This window comes from Thalassophryne amazonica, chromosome 14 (assembly GCF_902500255.1).
Source record: "Thalassophryne amazonica chromosome 14, fThaAma1.1, whole genome shotgun sequence".
NCBI classification, from domain to species: Eukaryota; Metazoa; Chordata; class Actinopteri; order Batrachoidiformes; family Batrachoididae; genus Thalassophryne; species Thalassophryne amazonica.
In genome coordinates, this window is record NC_047116.1 from 97456990 (window position 1) to 97476009 (window position 19020).

The 19020-nt window shown below is 45.7% G+C and overlaps 1 protein-coding gene across 1 annotated transcript in view; it reads right to left on the bottom strand.

Moving 5' to 3' along the window:
- rab5b (RAB5B, member RAS oncogene family) overlaps positions 1–18760 on the bottom strand; it is a 22657-nt gene extending 3897 nt beyond the window's left edge. Inside the window, exons 1-4 of the mRNA XM_034186592.1 lie at positions 18612–18760; positions 7130–7446; positions 5918–6069; positions 601–723 (exon numbers count right to left, since the gene is read on the bottom strand). Of these exons, the coding sequence (XP_034042483.1) occupies positions 601–723; positions 5918–6069; positions 7130–7295 (441 nt within the window). The 5' untranslated portion in view covers positions 7296–7446; positions 18612–18760. The remainder of the gene's footprint in view (positions 1–600; positions 724–5917; positions 6070–7129; positions 7447–18611) is intronic.
- Positions 18761–19020: the final 260 nt, after the last annotated feature.

The window sequence follows — 19020 nt, forward strand, 5'->3', positions numbered from 1 at the left end:
CGCATCATTTGAGAGAGTCGGCAGCACATCTGAGATGAAGTTTCTTCACCCAAAGCGATCAAATGGATTAATGTGATTATTAACCATCAGATGATAAAGGTAAAACTTCTTAAATCATTCTAAAGTCAGTTTGAAGCAGAAACTAGGCCATTTTAGGCAGAAACGAGGCGATACTCGTGACGCTTTGAAATGATGGAGGTGCAGTGAACTCAGCAGGAACATCTCATGTAGCTGCGGCGCTCTGATCGCTTCCTCCGTCTTTTCTGATGAAATAATGCTGAATTTCTGTGGAAATGATTGTTGTAGAAAAGCTTCAGGTATCTGTCGCCGAGACAGATGATGGATGGAGGCAGTTTGAAGCAGAAACAAGGTGATAATCAGTGAAATGCAGCTAATGATGCACGCGCAGTGAAGTCAGGGCGGAGCGATTATTAGGAGGGACCAGTCAGTCTGTGACACCGGGATATCTACAGACCTATGATCCGGGATTGCAGCTGGGACTTAGACCGGTTGTCTGATGTGGTCTTGTCCCTGCATGTGACCAAAGTGAGGCGATCATGAGTAAGGAGACAAAACACCAAGAAGTGGCCTCAGTCTTACCTCGTACTCCACTAATCTCTTCTCTGCCAGGTCAGCCTTGTTCCCAGCCAGGCCGATAACGATGTTGGGACTGGCCTGACGCTGCAGCTCCTTCACCCAGGCTTTGGCTCGCTCAAACGTCTCCTACCGAGGTCAAACAAACAGACGTCATGGACTTACAAACAAACACACACCCATAGAGAAACACGTTAATTCACTTGGAGCAACAAATACAGCAAACATTTATTTGAAATAAAGTTGTGTTCTTTTATTACAAATAAAATATTTTCATTTGAAATAACTGAGGTCACTTCCTGTCAGCAGCAGGCAGTTAAAGTAAAACGTACAGTTTCCTGTTTCCTGAGGATGTAAATGTTGTGATGTGGACCTCTATAAATGTTTGGTGGACGGGTGAACATGGATACAGAAACAATGCTGGAAATGCTTAGCTAGCTACAGTCCACCTCAACAATGTGCCTAGTATCACACACCTCACTAGTAGAGTTATATCCCAATTCAGGGGTTGCATCCTTCTAAGGCTGCTCCTGTCGAAGATCTGGTCTTCAGAGACAGTAGAGGACAGAATCAACAGTCCTGAAATGAGGCCATCTGACGCACGGAGCAGTTTCCTGCCCCAACCACCTGTTGCCTGGCAGTTGCACATGACAAGCTGGTGTAGTGGGTGTCACCCATCATTTAATAATCATGTCTCATTACTTATTTATACTTTACTTATAAGCGTTGGTTGTAAATATGGATTTGTTGTTGGTTTTATTTTTTATAAATTTACTGTACCATCTATTTTGTCTCTGGGGAGACAAATCACACTTTGACATATGGGATCGTTTAGCCTGTGAAGGATACACCTGAATGCATCATTTTTGGGGGAAATAAGGTGGCATACGTTGGCCACATTCCAAGGAGCCTTCAAAATGAGACAGCTTAGTCACGTCACTATGACATGTGGCTGTCAAACACAGCCTTAGAAGGATGCAGCCCCTGAAATGTCACAGCCTTTAGAATAAAACAAAATTAATAATGCACACTGTTCTGTCTCACAGCTTGACAATGATTTGTTTAAGGTGGAAGCCCAAACCGTAATAGTTAAAATACAGATCCTGCTGAGAAGGAACAGACTGAACATTCTGGTTAGAAGGTCTGGTTTTGGAGACCAGGGGCCTCATGTACAAAGACTTGCGTTGACAATCTACTAAAAATTGCCGTACACCAAAACCCCGAACCTGGCATAAGCACAAAAATATCCAGAGGTATCAAAGAGTGTGTAGGTATGAATTCACGCATATTCCGCTTGTACATCTCACTGAATATGGAATTGAGCGTGGAACCAAACTCCTCCATGGTCACACCCCATTTAAATATGCAATTTTATGTAAATAGGCCATCTGAGCAGGGATTCCCCACAACGTCACATCAGACAACATGAACACAGGACAGAAATGATACTACAGATGACTGGAAATGACACACAGGGACAGTTTATTCAGTACAATTTCAATTTATTTCCTTTATATAGCGCCAAATCACAACAGAGTTGCCTCTAAGTGCTTCACACAGGTAAGGTCTAACCTTACCAACCCCAAGAGCAACAGCGGTAAAGAAAAACTCCCTCTGCGGAAGAAACCTCAAGCAGACCAGACTCAAAGGGGTGACCCTCTGCTTGGGCCATGATACAGACATAAATTACAGAACAATTCACAGAACAATTCACGGACGAATATACAAGAAATGCTGTTGGCGCACAGGACAGGAGGATCGCCAACACGAATACAACTCCCATCTCTGGATGGAGCTGCACCTTAAACAGAGAAAAAACAGAATCAGGCATCAGAAAGACAAGAAATACTGTATAATTTGTCAGCATTAAACAACAAGAAAAACAGGGAAATACTAAGGTGATTGCCAGCCACTAGCGCTAAGCTTCACTAAAAGACCCAGAATTTAGGTGAAGTTGAGGCCGCGGCCCGCTCCAATTATTAATAACATGAATTAAAGGAGTAAAAAGCGTAAAACAAAACTGTACCAGTATGCTAGCCATATCAAAGGGAAAATAAGTGCGTCTTAAGTTTGGACTTGAAAGTCTCCACAGAATCTGACTGTTTTATTGATGTAGGGAGATCATTCCACAGGACAGGGGCATGATAAGAGAAAGCTCTGTGACCCACAGACTTCTTATTCACCTTAGGGACACAAAGTAGTCCTGCACCCTGAGAACGTAAAGCCCGGGCCGGTACGTAAGGTTTAATTAGGTCAGCTTGGTAGGGAGGTGCCAGTCCATGAATAATTTTATAGGTTAGTAGCAGAACCTTAAAATCTGATCTCACTGGGACAGGAAGCCAGTGAAGAGACGCCAAAATGGGTGCAATGTGGTCCAACTTTCTGCTTCATGTCAAAAGTCTGGCTGCAGCATTCTGAACCAACTGAGACCCCTAATGATGGACTGCGGTAAACCAGAAAATAGAACATTGCAGTAGTCCAATCTAGAAGAGTTGAACGCATGGATCAGGGTCTCTGCATCAGCCATAGACAGGATGGGACGAATCTTCACTATATTTCGCAGGTGGAAGAAAGCAGTCCTAGTAATATTTCTAATGTGGAGGTTAAAGGACAACGTAGGATCAAAAATTACCCCAAAGTTCCTCACTTTGTCTGTATGATGTATGACACATGAGCCTAGGCTAAGTGTTAACTGGTCAAATTGATGCCGATGTCTCACTGGACCAAGAACCATCATTTCAGTCTTATCAGATGTTTAAAAGTAGGACGTTTCTAGACATTCAACTTCTCACTGCTGCAAGGCAATCTTCTAAGGATTTTATGTGAACGACATTACCAGCAGTTATCTGCATGTATAACTGAGTATCATCAGCATAGCAGTGAAAGGTAATCCCAAAACGACGCAAGATGTGCCAAAGGGGTGCTATATAAAGGGAGAAAAGCAGGGGACCTAAGACAGACCCCTGTGGAACTCCAAATTTCATGTCACTAAGGCTATAGGTAGTGATACTGTACAAAACACAGTGAGGACGACTGGTCAGATATGACGTCAGCCATGCAAGGGCACTCCCAGTAATCCCAAAATGATTTTCCAGCCTATCAAGTAGAATATGATGATCCACTGTATCAAATGCAGCACTGAGATCTAACAGCACCAGAACCGTAGTGGTGTCCGAATCCGGTGTAAGCAGAAGATCATTCACCACTCTAGTGAGAGCCGTCTCACTAGAGTACACTGTTAAATGAATTAAACATGAAACTGGAACAAAGTTTGTGAGAACGACATGTGTGTGTGTGTGTGTGTGTGTGTGTAGCTGATGTGCTGTGAGCTAAAAAAAGTGAGGTGTGCCTCCTCTAACAGTGTGACATCACAATTTACACACGCGTTTATTGACAAATACTGAACACAGGAAGTCTGTTGAAGCTCTGCAGCTCACCACCAAGCAAAAATAAAAAAAAGACATTAATAATAACAATAATAACATATTTGAATGCGCACATGCACAAATGTTCTCGCGCTGGTTTCCATTTGGATAAATTACACAAATACACTATTTACAGAGAATGCAGCAAGCGATCGTGCACCGTGCCAGCTACCTGATGCACATTTGTGCAGCTCATATGATGTGAACGTGTGCAGTTAATAGCTCCGATCACATGGAAACCGGCTCTCACTACAAATGGGGCTTTAATGTTGGAATGTGATGTTCCGGGATGACTTTTGGATGATTGTGTTCCACACAGCTGGTGGCTCTGCTCATGGTTGACTGGCACACTCCTGACTGGTGGGCCAGTTCACGCTGGAATGCCCCTGATGACAGGAAGCCCAGCGTAGGCAGCACCTGTGTGGGCACAAACAACCGCCTCAGTCATCGGGTTGCACTGTGGGCCAGTCGCAGTTCTGTGCTCCAGTCACAGTGGCCTTGGTAATCGAAATCAGTTTATGAGCCACTTATCATCATTTGCAAGAAAATCCTTGCCTTCCCACACTTGCTCATGTCAGATTGCACCATTTGTAAGGTCCTCTGACAACACTAACACAGCCAGTTAGCACCATTTTACTTATTACTTTGCTTATGTTTTTATATCCACCCGTATAACTGCAAACACGTGGGTGTGTTAGTTGTTCATCAGTGCGTCTCTGATGACTTCATGTTTTCACACCATTAACGGTTCCCTGCATCACCTCTACATGGCAGCAGAGGAACAATAGCTGTAGAAATGTGCGTACACCAGCCAGGATTTTTGTGTGACGCAGCGCACACAAAAATCCTGGCTGGTGTACGCACATTTCTACGCTCAAGTCCCTTTTGATACATCTGAATGTTGGTGTGGAGACAGACGGACACCATGTGATTGTGTGTAAGCACCCTTCGTACACGAGGCCCCTGTTGAAATGGTGTCTACAACGTGCAGTGTGGGTGCAACGAGCACAGGTCCGGTCCGTCTTAGTCATCCAGGAAGGAGACCGTTAAACACTGAGTCAAAAACAACTGGAGTTGTCTTTTTTAAAAACCACTTCCTCAACTTTAGTCTAAAGTAAACTGATGTCCTAAACCGACCTCCAAATACATCAGCAGCGCACATGCTCATGCACGACACCATGAGGCCCCACTGAGCCCAGGTGAGGTCTTCCTTCAGGTACAGATGCACTACCTCATGAAACACTGGGTTTTTTCAGGTCCCTTAAGTTCATGTTTGGTGCTGTGATCAGTTCTTCTGTCTTCCTCTGAGACAGGAAACAATCTCAGATTACTAAAGTTCCTCTTTAACAGAATAAAAAGGTCCTCTCCAGTGTCCTGATTGGACAGCTCTGACACAGATGGGTGGGGCACGGAGCCCGGGGGCATTCTTTTATAATCCTGTTTTACATAAGAGCAGAAGTCTGCAGGGCCACACGTGAAATTAGAAAATTATGGAGATTTACAAATGAAAATATGAAAAAAAAGAAAAAAAATTCACTGATTCTTAAATTTGATTTTTACTTCACTGCAGACTGGATGAAGCAGAGATATTTCATATTTTTGGTGATCACCTTTTCATCCATTACTGAAAAACACAGAGAAAGAAGTTTGGACGGGACCATTTAGTGCTTGTAGTGAGGTCAAAAAAGTGTAATAATAAAATGTTATTTCTCACAGGTGACTGTCCTCATGTGTCCATGAAAGTCTGAGACTGTGAGGACAGACAACAACAAACATGTGAGAAAACCACTGAAATGTTCAAAATTTGCAGGTTATATCTGAGGTATTTTGATACTTGTTCTCTTCTCTGTGCTGTTGCTCTACGTGAAGATGTGTGGATGAGTTTCTTTGATCCATACCGGTTTGGTGATATCAAAGACCACGATGGCAGCCTGAGCCCCACGGTAGTACATGGGAGCCAGGCTGTGGTACCGCTCCTGTCCTGCAGTGTCCCAGATCTCAAACTTGACTGTGGTATCGTCTAAACACACCGACTGGGCCAGGAAGGCCGCTGGACAAAAAGACAAGAGTAGTCAGAGACCACAGACTCTCAGCCTCCGTGACCTTTGTCCCTCAGAGAGACACAAGTACAGTTTGACGACATGACAATCGATCACCTGACTCATGAAAGTCTGAGGTTTAAATAAATCAATCATCTTCACGCGCTGTGGTGCACCTGCATGTCTGTTGAAGGATGTGTCTTTATCACCTGAAGGCAGAAGTGGGGCATTGATGGTGTCAGCTGTGATTCTGCTGTGTGACCCACAGGACACGCACAACTGTTTAAATAAACCATTCATATCAACGCAAGTTTGTTAAAAACTCTTTCATTCATTCATTTTCTGAAAATTATCCAAGTCCAGGTCACAGTGGCAGCAGACTAGTCAGCTCAACCCACACTTCCCTATCCTCTGCCAAGTCCTCTAACTCTTCCTGGAGGACCCTGAGACATTCCTGTGCCTGCTGGGAAATAAATTCCCTCCAGTGTGTCCTGGATCTTCCCTGGGGTCTCCTCCCAGAGGGACGTGCCTGGAAAACTGCCCTAGGGAGACACCCAGGGGGCGTCCTCACCAGATGCCTGAACCACCTCATCTGGCTCTGTTCGATGTGAAGCAGTGGTTATACTCCGAGTCCCTCATGGATATTCAAGCTTCTCATCCAGTAATCCAGGAGGAACCTCATCAGACTGGATCTTGGAGGATAAATGGTCCTATGGTGGCTGATGTGGACACACACTAACACCGCAGCCCTGAAGATTGGGCCACAGTAATCAGCAATGCTGGTCCTTAAACCCTTCCAGCACTCAGTCAATCCTGAAATGATGATGAAATGTTGTAGTAACCCTCTCCTCATCTTTTTCCCCAGACATTAGGAAGAAATGGCACAATTCCTATCAATACTACAATACCAGGTTGACCTGTGGAGTTCAAAAAGCATGTTTCTTTAGCACCTCTGAGTTAAAAAAACACTTTAAGCCTCTGTCTCCACATAGGAGACAGATATTAAAGTGATAAGAAGAGATACGATAAAGTCCCCCCCCATCATCCTTTGCATCGCGTCCCGTTCCTTACCTCCAATGGTCGTCTCTAGGAACTCATCAAACTGTCCCTTGACAAAGCGCAGAACCAGGCTGGACTTGCCCACAGCCATGTCTCCCAGGAGCACCAGCTTGAACTGGCAGATCTTGGTCTGTGGCAGCGCGCCATTGGTGCGGCCTCCGGTCCCTCTTGAGCTCATACTGACCCAAGCGGGAGACGGCAGGGGGCTGGGCCTCCTCCGAGCTCTGGGGACAGGGGCTTCTGGGATATCACTCTCTTATGTTACGTCCAAAACAGGCAGGAGGCAAGACTCCAACCCTGTCCTTACCGCCCTTCTCTGTGTGTCTCGTCTGTCCAAAAAGAAGAAGAAGAAAAAAAGAAATGTTCAGAAGATGAACATCTGAGGTTTGTGTTCTGGTAAGTTTACATCACAGGCAGCGCACTCAGCCTTTTTCAAGTCAGTCATCAAAAAAAAAAAAATAAATAAATAATGGATGTCACGAACTCAGGAGTGTTTTCAACCAGTCTGATTACCAAAGATCACCATCGCCAATGTGATGAAGATTCTGGACTCAAAGTCTTCCACAAAGAGTTCATCTGTGATTACCAAGGTAAAAAATATCTGAATACACTTTGCTAGCAAGCTTTAGCTTAACTCCTGGTGGTAGCAGGTGAACTGCAATGTGCGCCAACTCATCATTATCATCATCATGTTGTCTCTAATGTGACTGTAACGTGACGTCATGAAGCTGTGGTGTCCAGGTGTGCTGTCATCACAGAGCCGTGTATGAGAGCTAGAGAGCGCAGTCACCCTGGGACACGTGCCGGTAAGGAGGTGTGGTCACCATTTTCAAACCGGGCAACTCAGTGGCTAGCGCGCATCATGTGAATGCCCGTTTACCGTTATATGCAATTTGTACAACAATCATTTCCACATAAATTCAACATTATTTCATAATAAAAGACGGGAGACTGACGAGAGCGCCACAGCAGCACGTCTGAGTCAGTCTGTGGTCCAAAATGATGCATGCGCAGTCTTCGACTGTGCACTCTAGTACACATGTGTCTCTGTGGTGTGTAAGAGAGATATGTTGTAATGTCCTGACGTGTTGCATGAGAAAACATAAGAGAGAAGATGGATATTTCCAAATCTCGACACTTTCACCCTGAACATAAACTGTACTGAGATGTTACAAAGTCATCAGAATTACTGGAACCTTTACATCCATCCATCTTCTACCGCTTAGTCCAATTAAGGGTCACGGGGGGCTGGAGCCTATCCCAGCAGTCATAGAGCGCGAGGCGGGGTACACCCAGGACAGGACGCTAGTCTGTCGCAGGGAGCCTTTACATTTATCTGAAAATATGTTCAGAAATTATAATACTAAATATTGTAAAATGAAAGTTAAAAATAAATCTACAAATACTGAACAGAAACAACACAACAAAATGCTTTTAGAAAGTGAAGTGAAATAACAAAATACAGATGTTAAATGTCTGCTGGAAACAGTTACTGACACTGTTTGATACAATAAATCATCACTTTAACACCATGTCTTTGTGTGTGTGTGTGTGTGCGCGTGTTTGTACTTCACATCAATCATTAACAAATAAAGTGTGGTACTGTGTGTTAAGTCCGCGTCGAGGGGACAGGCTGTGTGTTAAGTCCACACGGAGGGGACAGGCTGTGTGTTAAGTCCGCGTCGAGGGGACAGGCTGTGTGTTAAGTCCGTGTCGAGGGGACAGGCTGTGTGTTACGTCCACACGGAGGGGACAGGCTGTGTGTTACGTCCGCGTCGAGGGGACAGGCTGTGTGTTATGTCCGCGTCGAGGGGACAGGCTGTGTGTTACGTCCACACGGAGGGGACAGGCTGTGTGTTACGTCCGCGTCGAGGGGACAGGCTGTGTGTTATGTCCGCGTCGAGGGGACAGGCTGTGTGTTACGTCCGCGTCGAGGGGACAGGCTGTGTGTTACGTCCACACGGAGGGGACAGGCTGTGTGTTACGTACGCGTCGAGGGGACAGGCTGTGTGTTAAGTCCGTGTCGAGGGGACAGGCTGTGTGTTACGTCCACATGGAGGGGACAGGCTGTGTGTTAAGTCTGCGTCGAGGGGACAGGCTGTGTGTTACGTCCACACGGAGGGGACAGGCTGTGTGTTACGTACGCGTCGAGGGGACAGGCTGTGTGTTAAGTCCGTGTCGAGGGGACAGGCTGTGTGTTACGTCCACATGGAGGGGACAGGCTGTGTGTTAAGTCTGCGTCGAGGGGACAGGCTGTGTGTTAAGTCTGCGTCGAGGGAATAGTTCTCAAAATGTGACTGACTGTGGCAGAAGGAGACATGTGAGGGAAGCCACCAAGACACCCAGACAGCTCTGAAAACAGTTCCAGGCTCCTGCGGTTGCGATGGGACAGACTGTGCAGAGTGCAACTTTTGACTGCTTCATCACGTTATTTTGAGATCAGAACAAATTTAAAAATAAATACTTCATCTTCTGTGGGTGTTGCTCGTAGTATTTTCCCCGCTGCTGGCCCTCAGTCTGTGTTTCTAGACTTTCTACTTTCTTACATTATGTCATGAATAAGTCTCACTTTATATTTTATATTCTAATAATGAATCTGACCAAACCACTTCAATAAACAGCACACAGTCAAAGAACCTTTTTAATGAGAGAACGTCTCTTTTTCCTCCTGCATGTGGTCGTAGTGTTAAATGTACTCGAGAGGTCATCCAGGTCGAGTGAGGAGCCTCAAACTAGAGGTCAGACTGTCCCACCACCTCCGGCCTGCAGACCAGACTCCAGTCTCTTTTTTTACATTTTTAAAGGAATCTGTCCTGAACACGTCAGTGAGCCTGTGATGCAAAAGAGCGATCTGGCATCCACAGAGGACACAGACGCCATATACGGGTGAGGAGTATGTCCACTGTCTTGACTATGTGGTAATTCCTCATGAAATCAGCCACACTGGAGATGTCTTCGAGCTGGAAGACGCCTCCAATGTGGCTGATGCAGAGTTGGACGCTTTCTGGATCACTTGTAGCTCGAATCGTCAAAAGAAGGTGGCAGCTGTCTTGAGCTCAGTGTCTGTCTCTGCTCAGACTTCATGAGGGTTTGAAGGAGGCGGCGTGTCCATGTTCCCCATCTGTGACACGCCTGTCAGCGTCACTGCTCCACTATCTGGGTGTGGCCCTCTTGGAACCCAATCTACAGTAACCAGTAAATGTCCAGGATCAGTACTCAGAACCCACATCCTAAATGGACACATTTCTTGCCGTCGTCAGTCTATAAGTCATAACGTTACAGAGGTTATAAAATTAAGGAGATGAGTGGCCTTCTTCAGTTTGGTTTGGACAGTGTGGTCCTCTACCACAGCGGGTTCATACTGAACAAAACTCAGCGATGTACCCGTCTCTATCTGCCACCTTCGAAAACAAAGCCCAAAATCTGGACCCTGTCCTGTAGAACATGTCCTGAAGACTTCGAGCTCACATCTTGTTTTGTTTTTGAGCTCTGGGGCTTTGATACAGAAGGACCCGAACATCATTACTGTTGTGAAGGAACTTTATTAGAATTATTCTCTCGTTTCCACACGAGTGCAGGTGTCAGAGAGGGATCGATGCCGAGGTGTTTCTGTGCGTGACCTGCCGCTGCAGTAAAAGTGACATGGAGGAACAACTCACAGTACGTCTCAGTCCTAAAGTGTTTGTTAGTAAAAGTCCACACACATTACAATTATCAGTTCTAGTCCCCAAGATGCTTCTGTGAAACAATCCAGTAGTTTTAACTCAAACTGATTAGTATTAATTACAAAGGAATATTTATAGGAACAGAGTTGGAGGACATGAGACAAAGGACAAAACAGGACTTGAACAAAGGCGAGGCACCAGAAATGCTGGATGATGGACTCAGCGCTACATCCTCATAAGTGTTTGTGTAGAGCTTTCTTTTGTGTGACCCATAACTTAAGAGTTTTGTGTATTTCTTGTTTTTTTTCCTGGGACCAGCACCTGATCCTGACACAGCAGCCTCTCATGGTGACTGTGTGTGGCAGGTTGTCTGAGACGGAGCTGACGGCCCGTGTCCTACCACCGTCCCCCTGTAAAGTCCAGTGACCTCACACCGCACCACCTGGCTCGTCCTTTGAGGCACTAGTTTATCGGCGCTACATTTTGTCCTAATCTTACATCAGTTTGTGCATCTCCAGTCCCTGCGAGTGTCACCAGAAACATCCTGCACGGCCACAGCTACTCCAGCCGAGGCTGCCTGCCGTTATGGAGACGCACACTGCTGTAGGGAAGGAAGTGCAGAGCAGGAGTCTGCAGCAAAGACCTGAGCGGCTCTGATGATCAGAGACGAAGCAAACCGCTGCAATGAAGCCTGAAGCGCCGTCTGCTTGTGGAGTCTCCAGTTGTGGCAAGCTATGCCCTGATGCACCACGTCTCAGGGCCAGTCCACATGGTCCTATGACCCTTCAGAGTCACCCCTGTTTGGACTTGTTGATGTTGACGTGTCCCAGGTCGCTTATCTGGAGGTGCAGAATGATCCAGGCCGGTCTCAGGCGGTCATACTGCTGGCAGGTTCAGGACAGGACCAGTGGGACTTTGTCCCTGACACACAGACAGATTAAACTGTGGAGACCGCGGAGTGGTGACACACTCACTGAGGACGTGAACCACAGGTTCAACCTGCACATGGACCTCCACCTACACTCAGCTGTTTATAATCTTCTGTTCATCACATCTTACTTTTATCCAGGTGCCTGTTGTTGTATTTGCTGTCATTCAATTTACTGTTGCTTAACAGTTATTAAATCATTGGTCACAAATTATTAAATGTGTGGAAAAAAAAAAACCTTCAAAATGAGCCACAGGATGAAAGCGTTAGGGTTCAGATGCAGCGGTTCATTTTAAAAACGGTTTTAAATGTTAATTTAATTGAAGCTACATCAAATTTTGAAGTTAAATCTTCAGAGAAATTTTAAAATTGCACTTCGCACTTCAATAAAAAAAAACTAATAGAAAACATAACAACTGTATAAGAGCTGAGAAAGTCCTTTAATTAGACATTTAATAAACATGAGAAGCTTGAATCATTTACATCATTTACACAGTCAGTCAGTCATTTACAGGATTTAATCTTCAGCTGAGCTGGATCTGATGCACACATCCAGTTTGGGGGGGGGGGGGGGGGGGGGGGGGCATGGGACCGGATTTCAATTTGTCCACTATCACTCTGAGGCAGGCAGTGGTCCGGGTCTGTTCAGCTTCCTTCTTGCAGGTGAGACTCTCAGTTCCGCTCCTGAACTTTGGGTTATGACGGAAAGAATAAGATCGCAGATACAAGCGGCCAAAACGAGATTTCTCTGTCGGGTATCTGGTCTTACACTCCTGGACAGGGTGAGAAGCTCGACTATCCAGGAGGGACTCGGGGTAGAGCTGCTGCTTCTTCACATGGAAAAGAGCCAGGTGAGGTGGTTTGGGCACCTGGTGAGAATGCCCCCTGGTGGTCTCCCTACGGAGGTCTTCCACGTACATCCAACTGGGAGGAGGCCCAGGGGAAGACCCAGGACACCCTGGGTGGACTATATTTCTCAGCTGGCTTGGGAACAGCTCAGGATCCCCTGGGAAAAGGTACAGAGCATGGCTGAGAATAGGGAAGTGTGAGGTGAGCTACCGGAATCCTTTATCTGCCATGATGTTGTCTCCTGGATCCAGCAGGTGAAGGACTCCAATGATCCTTGTGATGTCTTTATCGGAGAAGCAGCCAGTGCACAGGGGTGAGATGAACATCACTTAAGCATCAGGAGCAACTCCCATCAGCCCTTTCAACGCTGTCCTGTTCTTGACATTGGAGAGTACTTTGGAGATACTGCAGTCTCCAGGATGAACTGTGTGCAATCCTGTATGACTCTGACATTAGGACAGGGCTTCTTGAATTTGAGGGACATTGTGGATTTGATCTTTTCTCTGCTTATCCAGTTGAGAAGTGAGGATGATGTCAAGACCATCAAACATGTCAACAACGAGCTGCTCCTTCAAACATCAGAAACTCATCTGTCAATGGCACGCTAGGGGTCGAGTTCCAGGCAGGCTTCCTCAAAAAACCTCTTCACTTTGGTCCAGCACACCAGGCGAGGGGCAGATGGTGTTGTGAAGGACTCCCTGAAGACACTCTCAGATGGAAACTGAGTGTAGACTCTGACTCTGGTCACCTGATGTACAGTATCGGCTGAAGAGGGCAGGCGATGGTCGGCTGCTTGTCCCAACCTGGCCTCCATGTCTGGGATGTAATCCAGAGCACCTGTAGAGGTAAAGAAATGAAAACGTCACCGTGAGTTCCACCCGCCAGGTGTCGGTACATCAAATGTTGCAAAAGAAGAAATACATCGTACAATCAACAGTACTTGGAATATGTATGCAAATCCAGTTAGTCAAGAAAACACCCAGTCAGCTCCATCAGTACTGGAACACGGAGACAATTTGAGTAATTTAGCCTCTTTAACGACATGAGGACGACACAACGCGTTAATAAGTACAAAGACTTATTAACGTGGTGTCCAATGAGGAGTGTTACCTGAGGTGGGGGCTTCATGCCGCCGTGATCGAATGCCACAGTCTGAGCCGCTGTATCACCAACTTCACCAAGCAAAGAGGAGGCGGCTTCACATGTTTTCATGCTCCTTTTTAGTGGTGCAGCAAAACTGTTCCAGGGAAAAAGTCTTGGGCTGGTCCCACGCTGACAGTGCAGCCTCCACATCTCCTCAAGTGTCCGCTGAGCACCATCTTTTCTGACGATGTTCAGCTCGTCCTCTATCCATTTCTTCCTCAGGGAACAAATGAAAAGAGGGGCGGGGCTGTTTGTGACTGGAAGAAGAGGAGCCTGGGACAAAACTTCAGTGAGGTCTTCCATGTGCTAATATACAAATAATGAATGTTTATGAGTTCAATGGTACAAATATTTCATGAGGTGAAAGCTGGAACAAGCTGGAAAGCTGGTTTGTTCCAGCTTTCACCGAATTATTCGTTTAATAGATCCTTGTCATTTGATATTATATTAATTTATAAACAACAGAAAAGGGACTTACATTTTGGTGCATCACTGCACTGATTTTGTGTACTTCCTCAGTGCAGCAAAAAAAAAAAAAAAAACATATCAGAAATTAGTCCAGCTTTTCATTCTAACTTCCTCCTAACAGCTTTTCATGTCTTCAGACGGCTCACAGCGCAATGGATTTGTGTTTGTGTGCGTCCACGAGTGTTCAAAGAATTAGCACCATCAATTAGCTCCTTCAAATCATCATCTGTCAGCAAAACAAACTCCGCTTGTTTAGTTAAACGTTGCCCACACTAGTGGGCGGGGTTCACAGTGTGCAGGTACCAAACGTATGGAACCAAATTTGCACTCTAAATGTAATGCAACACTAAATCGGACAAATACTCCATGTCATGTGACATACAGAGCACCAATCAAATGACAAGGATCCACTCAGCCGTTATGTATCCGTGGTCCAAATTTGGTCAAAATCCGTGCAGTAGTTTTACGTAATTCGTCAACGCCTACAGTGAGGCAAATAAATATTTGATACACTGTTGATTTTGCAAGTTTTCACACCTACAGACTGTAGAGGTGTGTAATGTTTATCGTAGGAACACTTCAGCTGTCAGAGACAGAATCTAAAAAAAACCCCCAGAAAATCACACTGTATTGATTTTTAAATTGGTTGAGATGCAGACTCAACATAATCAAAGAGCACAAAGACACAGAGAGAAAGAGAGATATCAGCTCTGTGTGTGAGTAATGATCAGCTCTGTGTGTGTGTGTGTGAGTAATGATCAGCTCTGTGTGTGTGTGTGTGTGTGTGTGTGTGTGTGTGTGTGTGTGAGTGTGTGTGAGAGTAATGATCAGCTCTGTGTGTGTGTGTGTGTGTGTGTGTGTGTGTGTGTGTGTGTGTGTGTGAGTAATGATCAGCTCGGTGTGTGTGTGTGTGTGTGAGTAATGATCAGCTCGGTGTGTGTGTGTGTGTGTGTGAGTAATGATCAGCTCGGTGTGTGTGTGTGTGTGTGTGTGAGTAATGATCAGCTCGGTGTGTGTGTGTGTGTGTGTGTGTGAGTAATGATCAGCTCGGTGTGTGTGTGTGTGTGTGTGTGTGTGTGAGTAATGATCAGCTCGGTGTGTGTGTGTGTGTGTGTGTGTGTGTGTGTGTGTAATGATCAGCTCGGTGTGTGTGTGTGTGTGTGTGTGTGTGTGTGTGTGAGTAATGATCAGCTCGGTGTGTGTGTGTGTGTGTGTGTGTGTGTGAGTAATGATCAGCTCGGTGTGTGTGTGTGTGTGTGTGAGTAATGATCAGCTCGGTGTGTGTGTGTGTGTGTGTGTGTGTGTGTGTGTGAGTAATGATCAGCTCGGTGTGTGTGTGTGTGTGTGTGTGTGTGGCTAATGATCAGCTCTGTGTGTGTGTGTGTGTGTGACTAATGATCAGCTCTGTGTGTGTGTGTGTGTGTGTGTGTGTGAGTAATGATCAGCTCTGTGTGTGTGTGTGTGTGTGTGTGTGTGTGTGTGTGTGTGTGTGAGTAATGATCAGCTCTGTGTGTGTGTGTGTGTGTGTGTGAGTAATGATCAGCTCTGTGTGTGTGTGTGTGTGTGTGTGACTAATGATCAGCTCTGTGTGTGTGTGTGTGTGTGTGTGTGTGAGTAATGATCAGCTCGGTGTGTGTGTGTGTGTGTGTGTGTGTGTGTGTGTGTGTGTGTGTGTGTGTGAGTAATGATCAGCTCGGTGTGTGTGTGTGTGTGTGTGTGTGTGTGTGAGTAATGATCAGCTCGGTGTGTGTGTGTGTGTGTGTGTGTGAGTAATGATCAGCTCTGTGTGTGTGTGTGTGTGTGTGTGTGAGTAATGATCAGCTCTGTGTGTGTGTGTGTGTGACTAATGATCAGCTCTGTGTGTGTGTGTGTGTGTGTGACTAATGATCAGCTCTGTGTGTGTGTGTGTGTGTGTGTGACTAATGATCAGCTCTGTGTGTGTGTGTGTGTGTGTGTGACTAATGATCAGCTCTGTGTGTGTGTGTGTGTGTGTGTGACTAATGATCAGCTCTGTGTGTGTGTGTGTGTGTGTGTGTGTGACTAATGATCAGCTCTGTGTGTGTGTGTGTGTGTGTGTGACTAATGATCAGCTCTGTGTGTGTGTGTGTGTGTGTGTGTGTGTGTGTGTGTGTGTGAGTAATGATCAGCTCTGTGTGTGTGTGTGTGTGTGTGTGTGTGTGTGTGAGTAATGATCAGCTCTGTGTGTGTGTGTGTGTGTGTGTGTGAGTAATGATCAGCTCTGTGTGTGTGTGTGTGTGTGTGTGTGTGTGTGTGTGTGTGTGTGTGAGTAATGATCAGCTCTCTGTGTGTGTGTGTGTGTGAGTAATGATCAGCTCTGTGTGTGTGTGTGTGTGTGAGTAATGATCAGCTCTGTGTGTGTGTGTGTGTGTGTGTGAGAGTAATGATCAGCTCTGTGTGTGTGTGTGTGTGTGAGAGTAATGATCAGCTCTGTGTGTGTGTGTGTGTGTGTGAGAGTAATGATCAGCTCTGTGTGTGTGTGTGTGTGTGTGAGAGAGTAATGATCAGCTCTGTGTGTGTGTGTGTGTGTGTGTGAGAGAGTAATGATCAGCTCTGTGTGTGTGTGTGTGTGTGTGTGTGTGTGAGAGAGTAATGATCAGCTCTGTGTGTGTGTGTGTGTGTGTGTGTGTGAGTAGTGATCAGCTCTGTGTGTGTGTGTGTGAGTAATGATCAGCTCTGTGTGTGTGTGTGTGTGTGTGTGTGAGTAATGATCAGCTCTGTGTGTGTGTGTGTGTGTGTGTGTGAGTAATGATCAGCTCTGTGTGTGTGTGTGTGAGTAATGATCAGCTCTGTGTGTGTGTGTGTGAGTAATGATCAGCTCTGTGTGTGTGTGTGTGTGTGTTGGTGTGTGAGTAATGATCAGCTCTGTGTGTGTGTGTGTGTGTGTGAGTAATGATCAGCTCTGTGGTGTGTGTGTGTGTGTGTGTGAGTAATGATCAGCTCTGTGTGTGTGTGTGTGTGTGTGTGAGTAATGATCAGCTCTGTGTGTGTGTGTGTGTGTGTGTGTGAGTAATGATCAGCTCTGTGTGTGTGTGTGTGTGTGTGTGTGTGAGTAATGATCAGCTCTGTGTGTGTGTGTGTGTGTGTGTGTGAGTAATGATCAGCTCTGTGTGTGTGTGTGTGTGTGTGTGTAATGATCAGCTCTGTGTGTGTGTAATGATCAGCTCTGTGTGTGTGTGTGTGTGTAATGATCAGCTCTGTGTGTGTGTAATGATCAGCTCTGTGTGTGTGTGTGTGTGTGTGTAATGATCAGCTCTGTGTGTGTGTAATGATCAGCTCTGTGTGTGTGTGTGTAATGATCAGCTCTGTGTGTGTGTGTGTAATGATCAGCTCTGTGTGTGTGTAATGATCAGCTCTGTGGTGTATGATAAGCTCGTGTGTGTGTGTGTAATGATCAGCTCTGTGTGTGTGAATGATCAGCTCTGTGTGTGTGTGTGTAATGATCAGCTCTGTGTGTGTGTGTGTGTGTAATGATCAGCTCTGTGTGTGTGTGTGTGTAATGATCAGCTCTGTGTGTGTGTAATGATCAGCTCTGTGTGTGTGTGTGTGTGTGTAATGATCAGCTCTGTGTGTGTGTGTGTAATGATCAGCTCTGTGTGTGTGTGTGTAATGATCAGCTCTGTGTGTGTGTAATGATCAGCTCTGTGTGTGTGTGTGTAATGATCAGCTCTGTGTGTGTGTGTGTAATGATCAGCTCTGTGTGTGTGTGTGTAATGATCAGCTCTGTGTGTGTGTGTAATGATCAGCTCTGTGTGTGTGTGTAATGATCAGCTCTGTGTGTGTGTGTGTGTGTGTAATGATCAGCTCTGTGTGTGTAATGATCAGCTCTGTGTGTGTGTGTGTAATGATCAGCTCTGTGTGTGTGTAATGATCAGCTCTGTGTGTGTGTGTGTAATGATCAGCTCTGTGTGTGTGTGTGTAATGATCAGCTCTGTGTGTGTGTGTAATGATCAGCTCTGTGTGTGTGTGTGTAATGATCAGCTCTGTGTGTGTGTGTAATGATCAGCTCTGGTGTGTGTGTGTAATGATCAGCTCTGTGTGTGTGTGTAATGATCAGCTCTGTGTGTGTGTGTGTAATGATCAGCTCTGTGTGTGTGTAATGATCAGCTCTGTGTGTGTGTGTGTGTGTGTAATGATCAGCTCTGTGTGTGTGTGTGTAATGATCAGCTCTGTGTGTGTGTGTGTAATGATCAGCTCTGTGTGTGTGTAATGATCAGCTCTGTGTGTGTGTGTGTGTGTGTGTGTGTGTGTGTGTAATGATCAGCTCTGTGTGTGTGTAATGATCAGCTCTGTGTGTGTGTGTGTGTGTGTGTGTGTGTGTGTGTGCTCTCTCGGTGTCACAGCAACACATTTAGCCGTTTAGCTTCTCGGCGCTAACACACGACACGAACTCGGGACGGTCAGACTGAAAGGTTTCACTTACATTTCGACGCCTTCGTCACGGTGACGCCGCTCTTTGTTTATGTATCGATATCTGACCGGTAATCGATATTCCAGCGGACGGAGCTGTTAGCGGTCCGACGGTCAGCTGCTGCAGGAAAATATGAACTTCCTGTGGAACGGAGCAGACACCGGAAGCTGACGAAGGACAAAAGACACCAACATCTATCATCTGTTTGTCTGTGTCCTTTTATATGTCAATAAATAGGATTAAAACAATTTTATTCAAACTCGAAGATGACCTGGAAGCTGCTTCTAAATGTAGCCATGAAATCAAACAAACAAACAAACAAATAATTACAGATGGTGAAGGTTTTGGAAATCTGTGTACAGTTTATTGCAGTGACTGCTGATGTTACTTATTAATTATTAATATTGTTGTGTGTTGTACG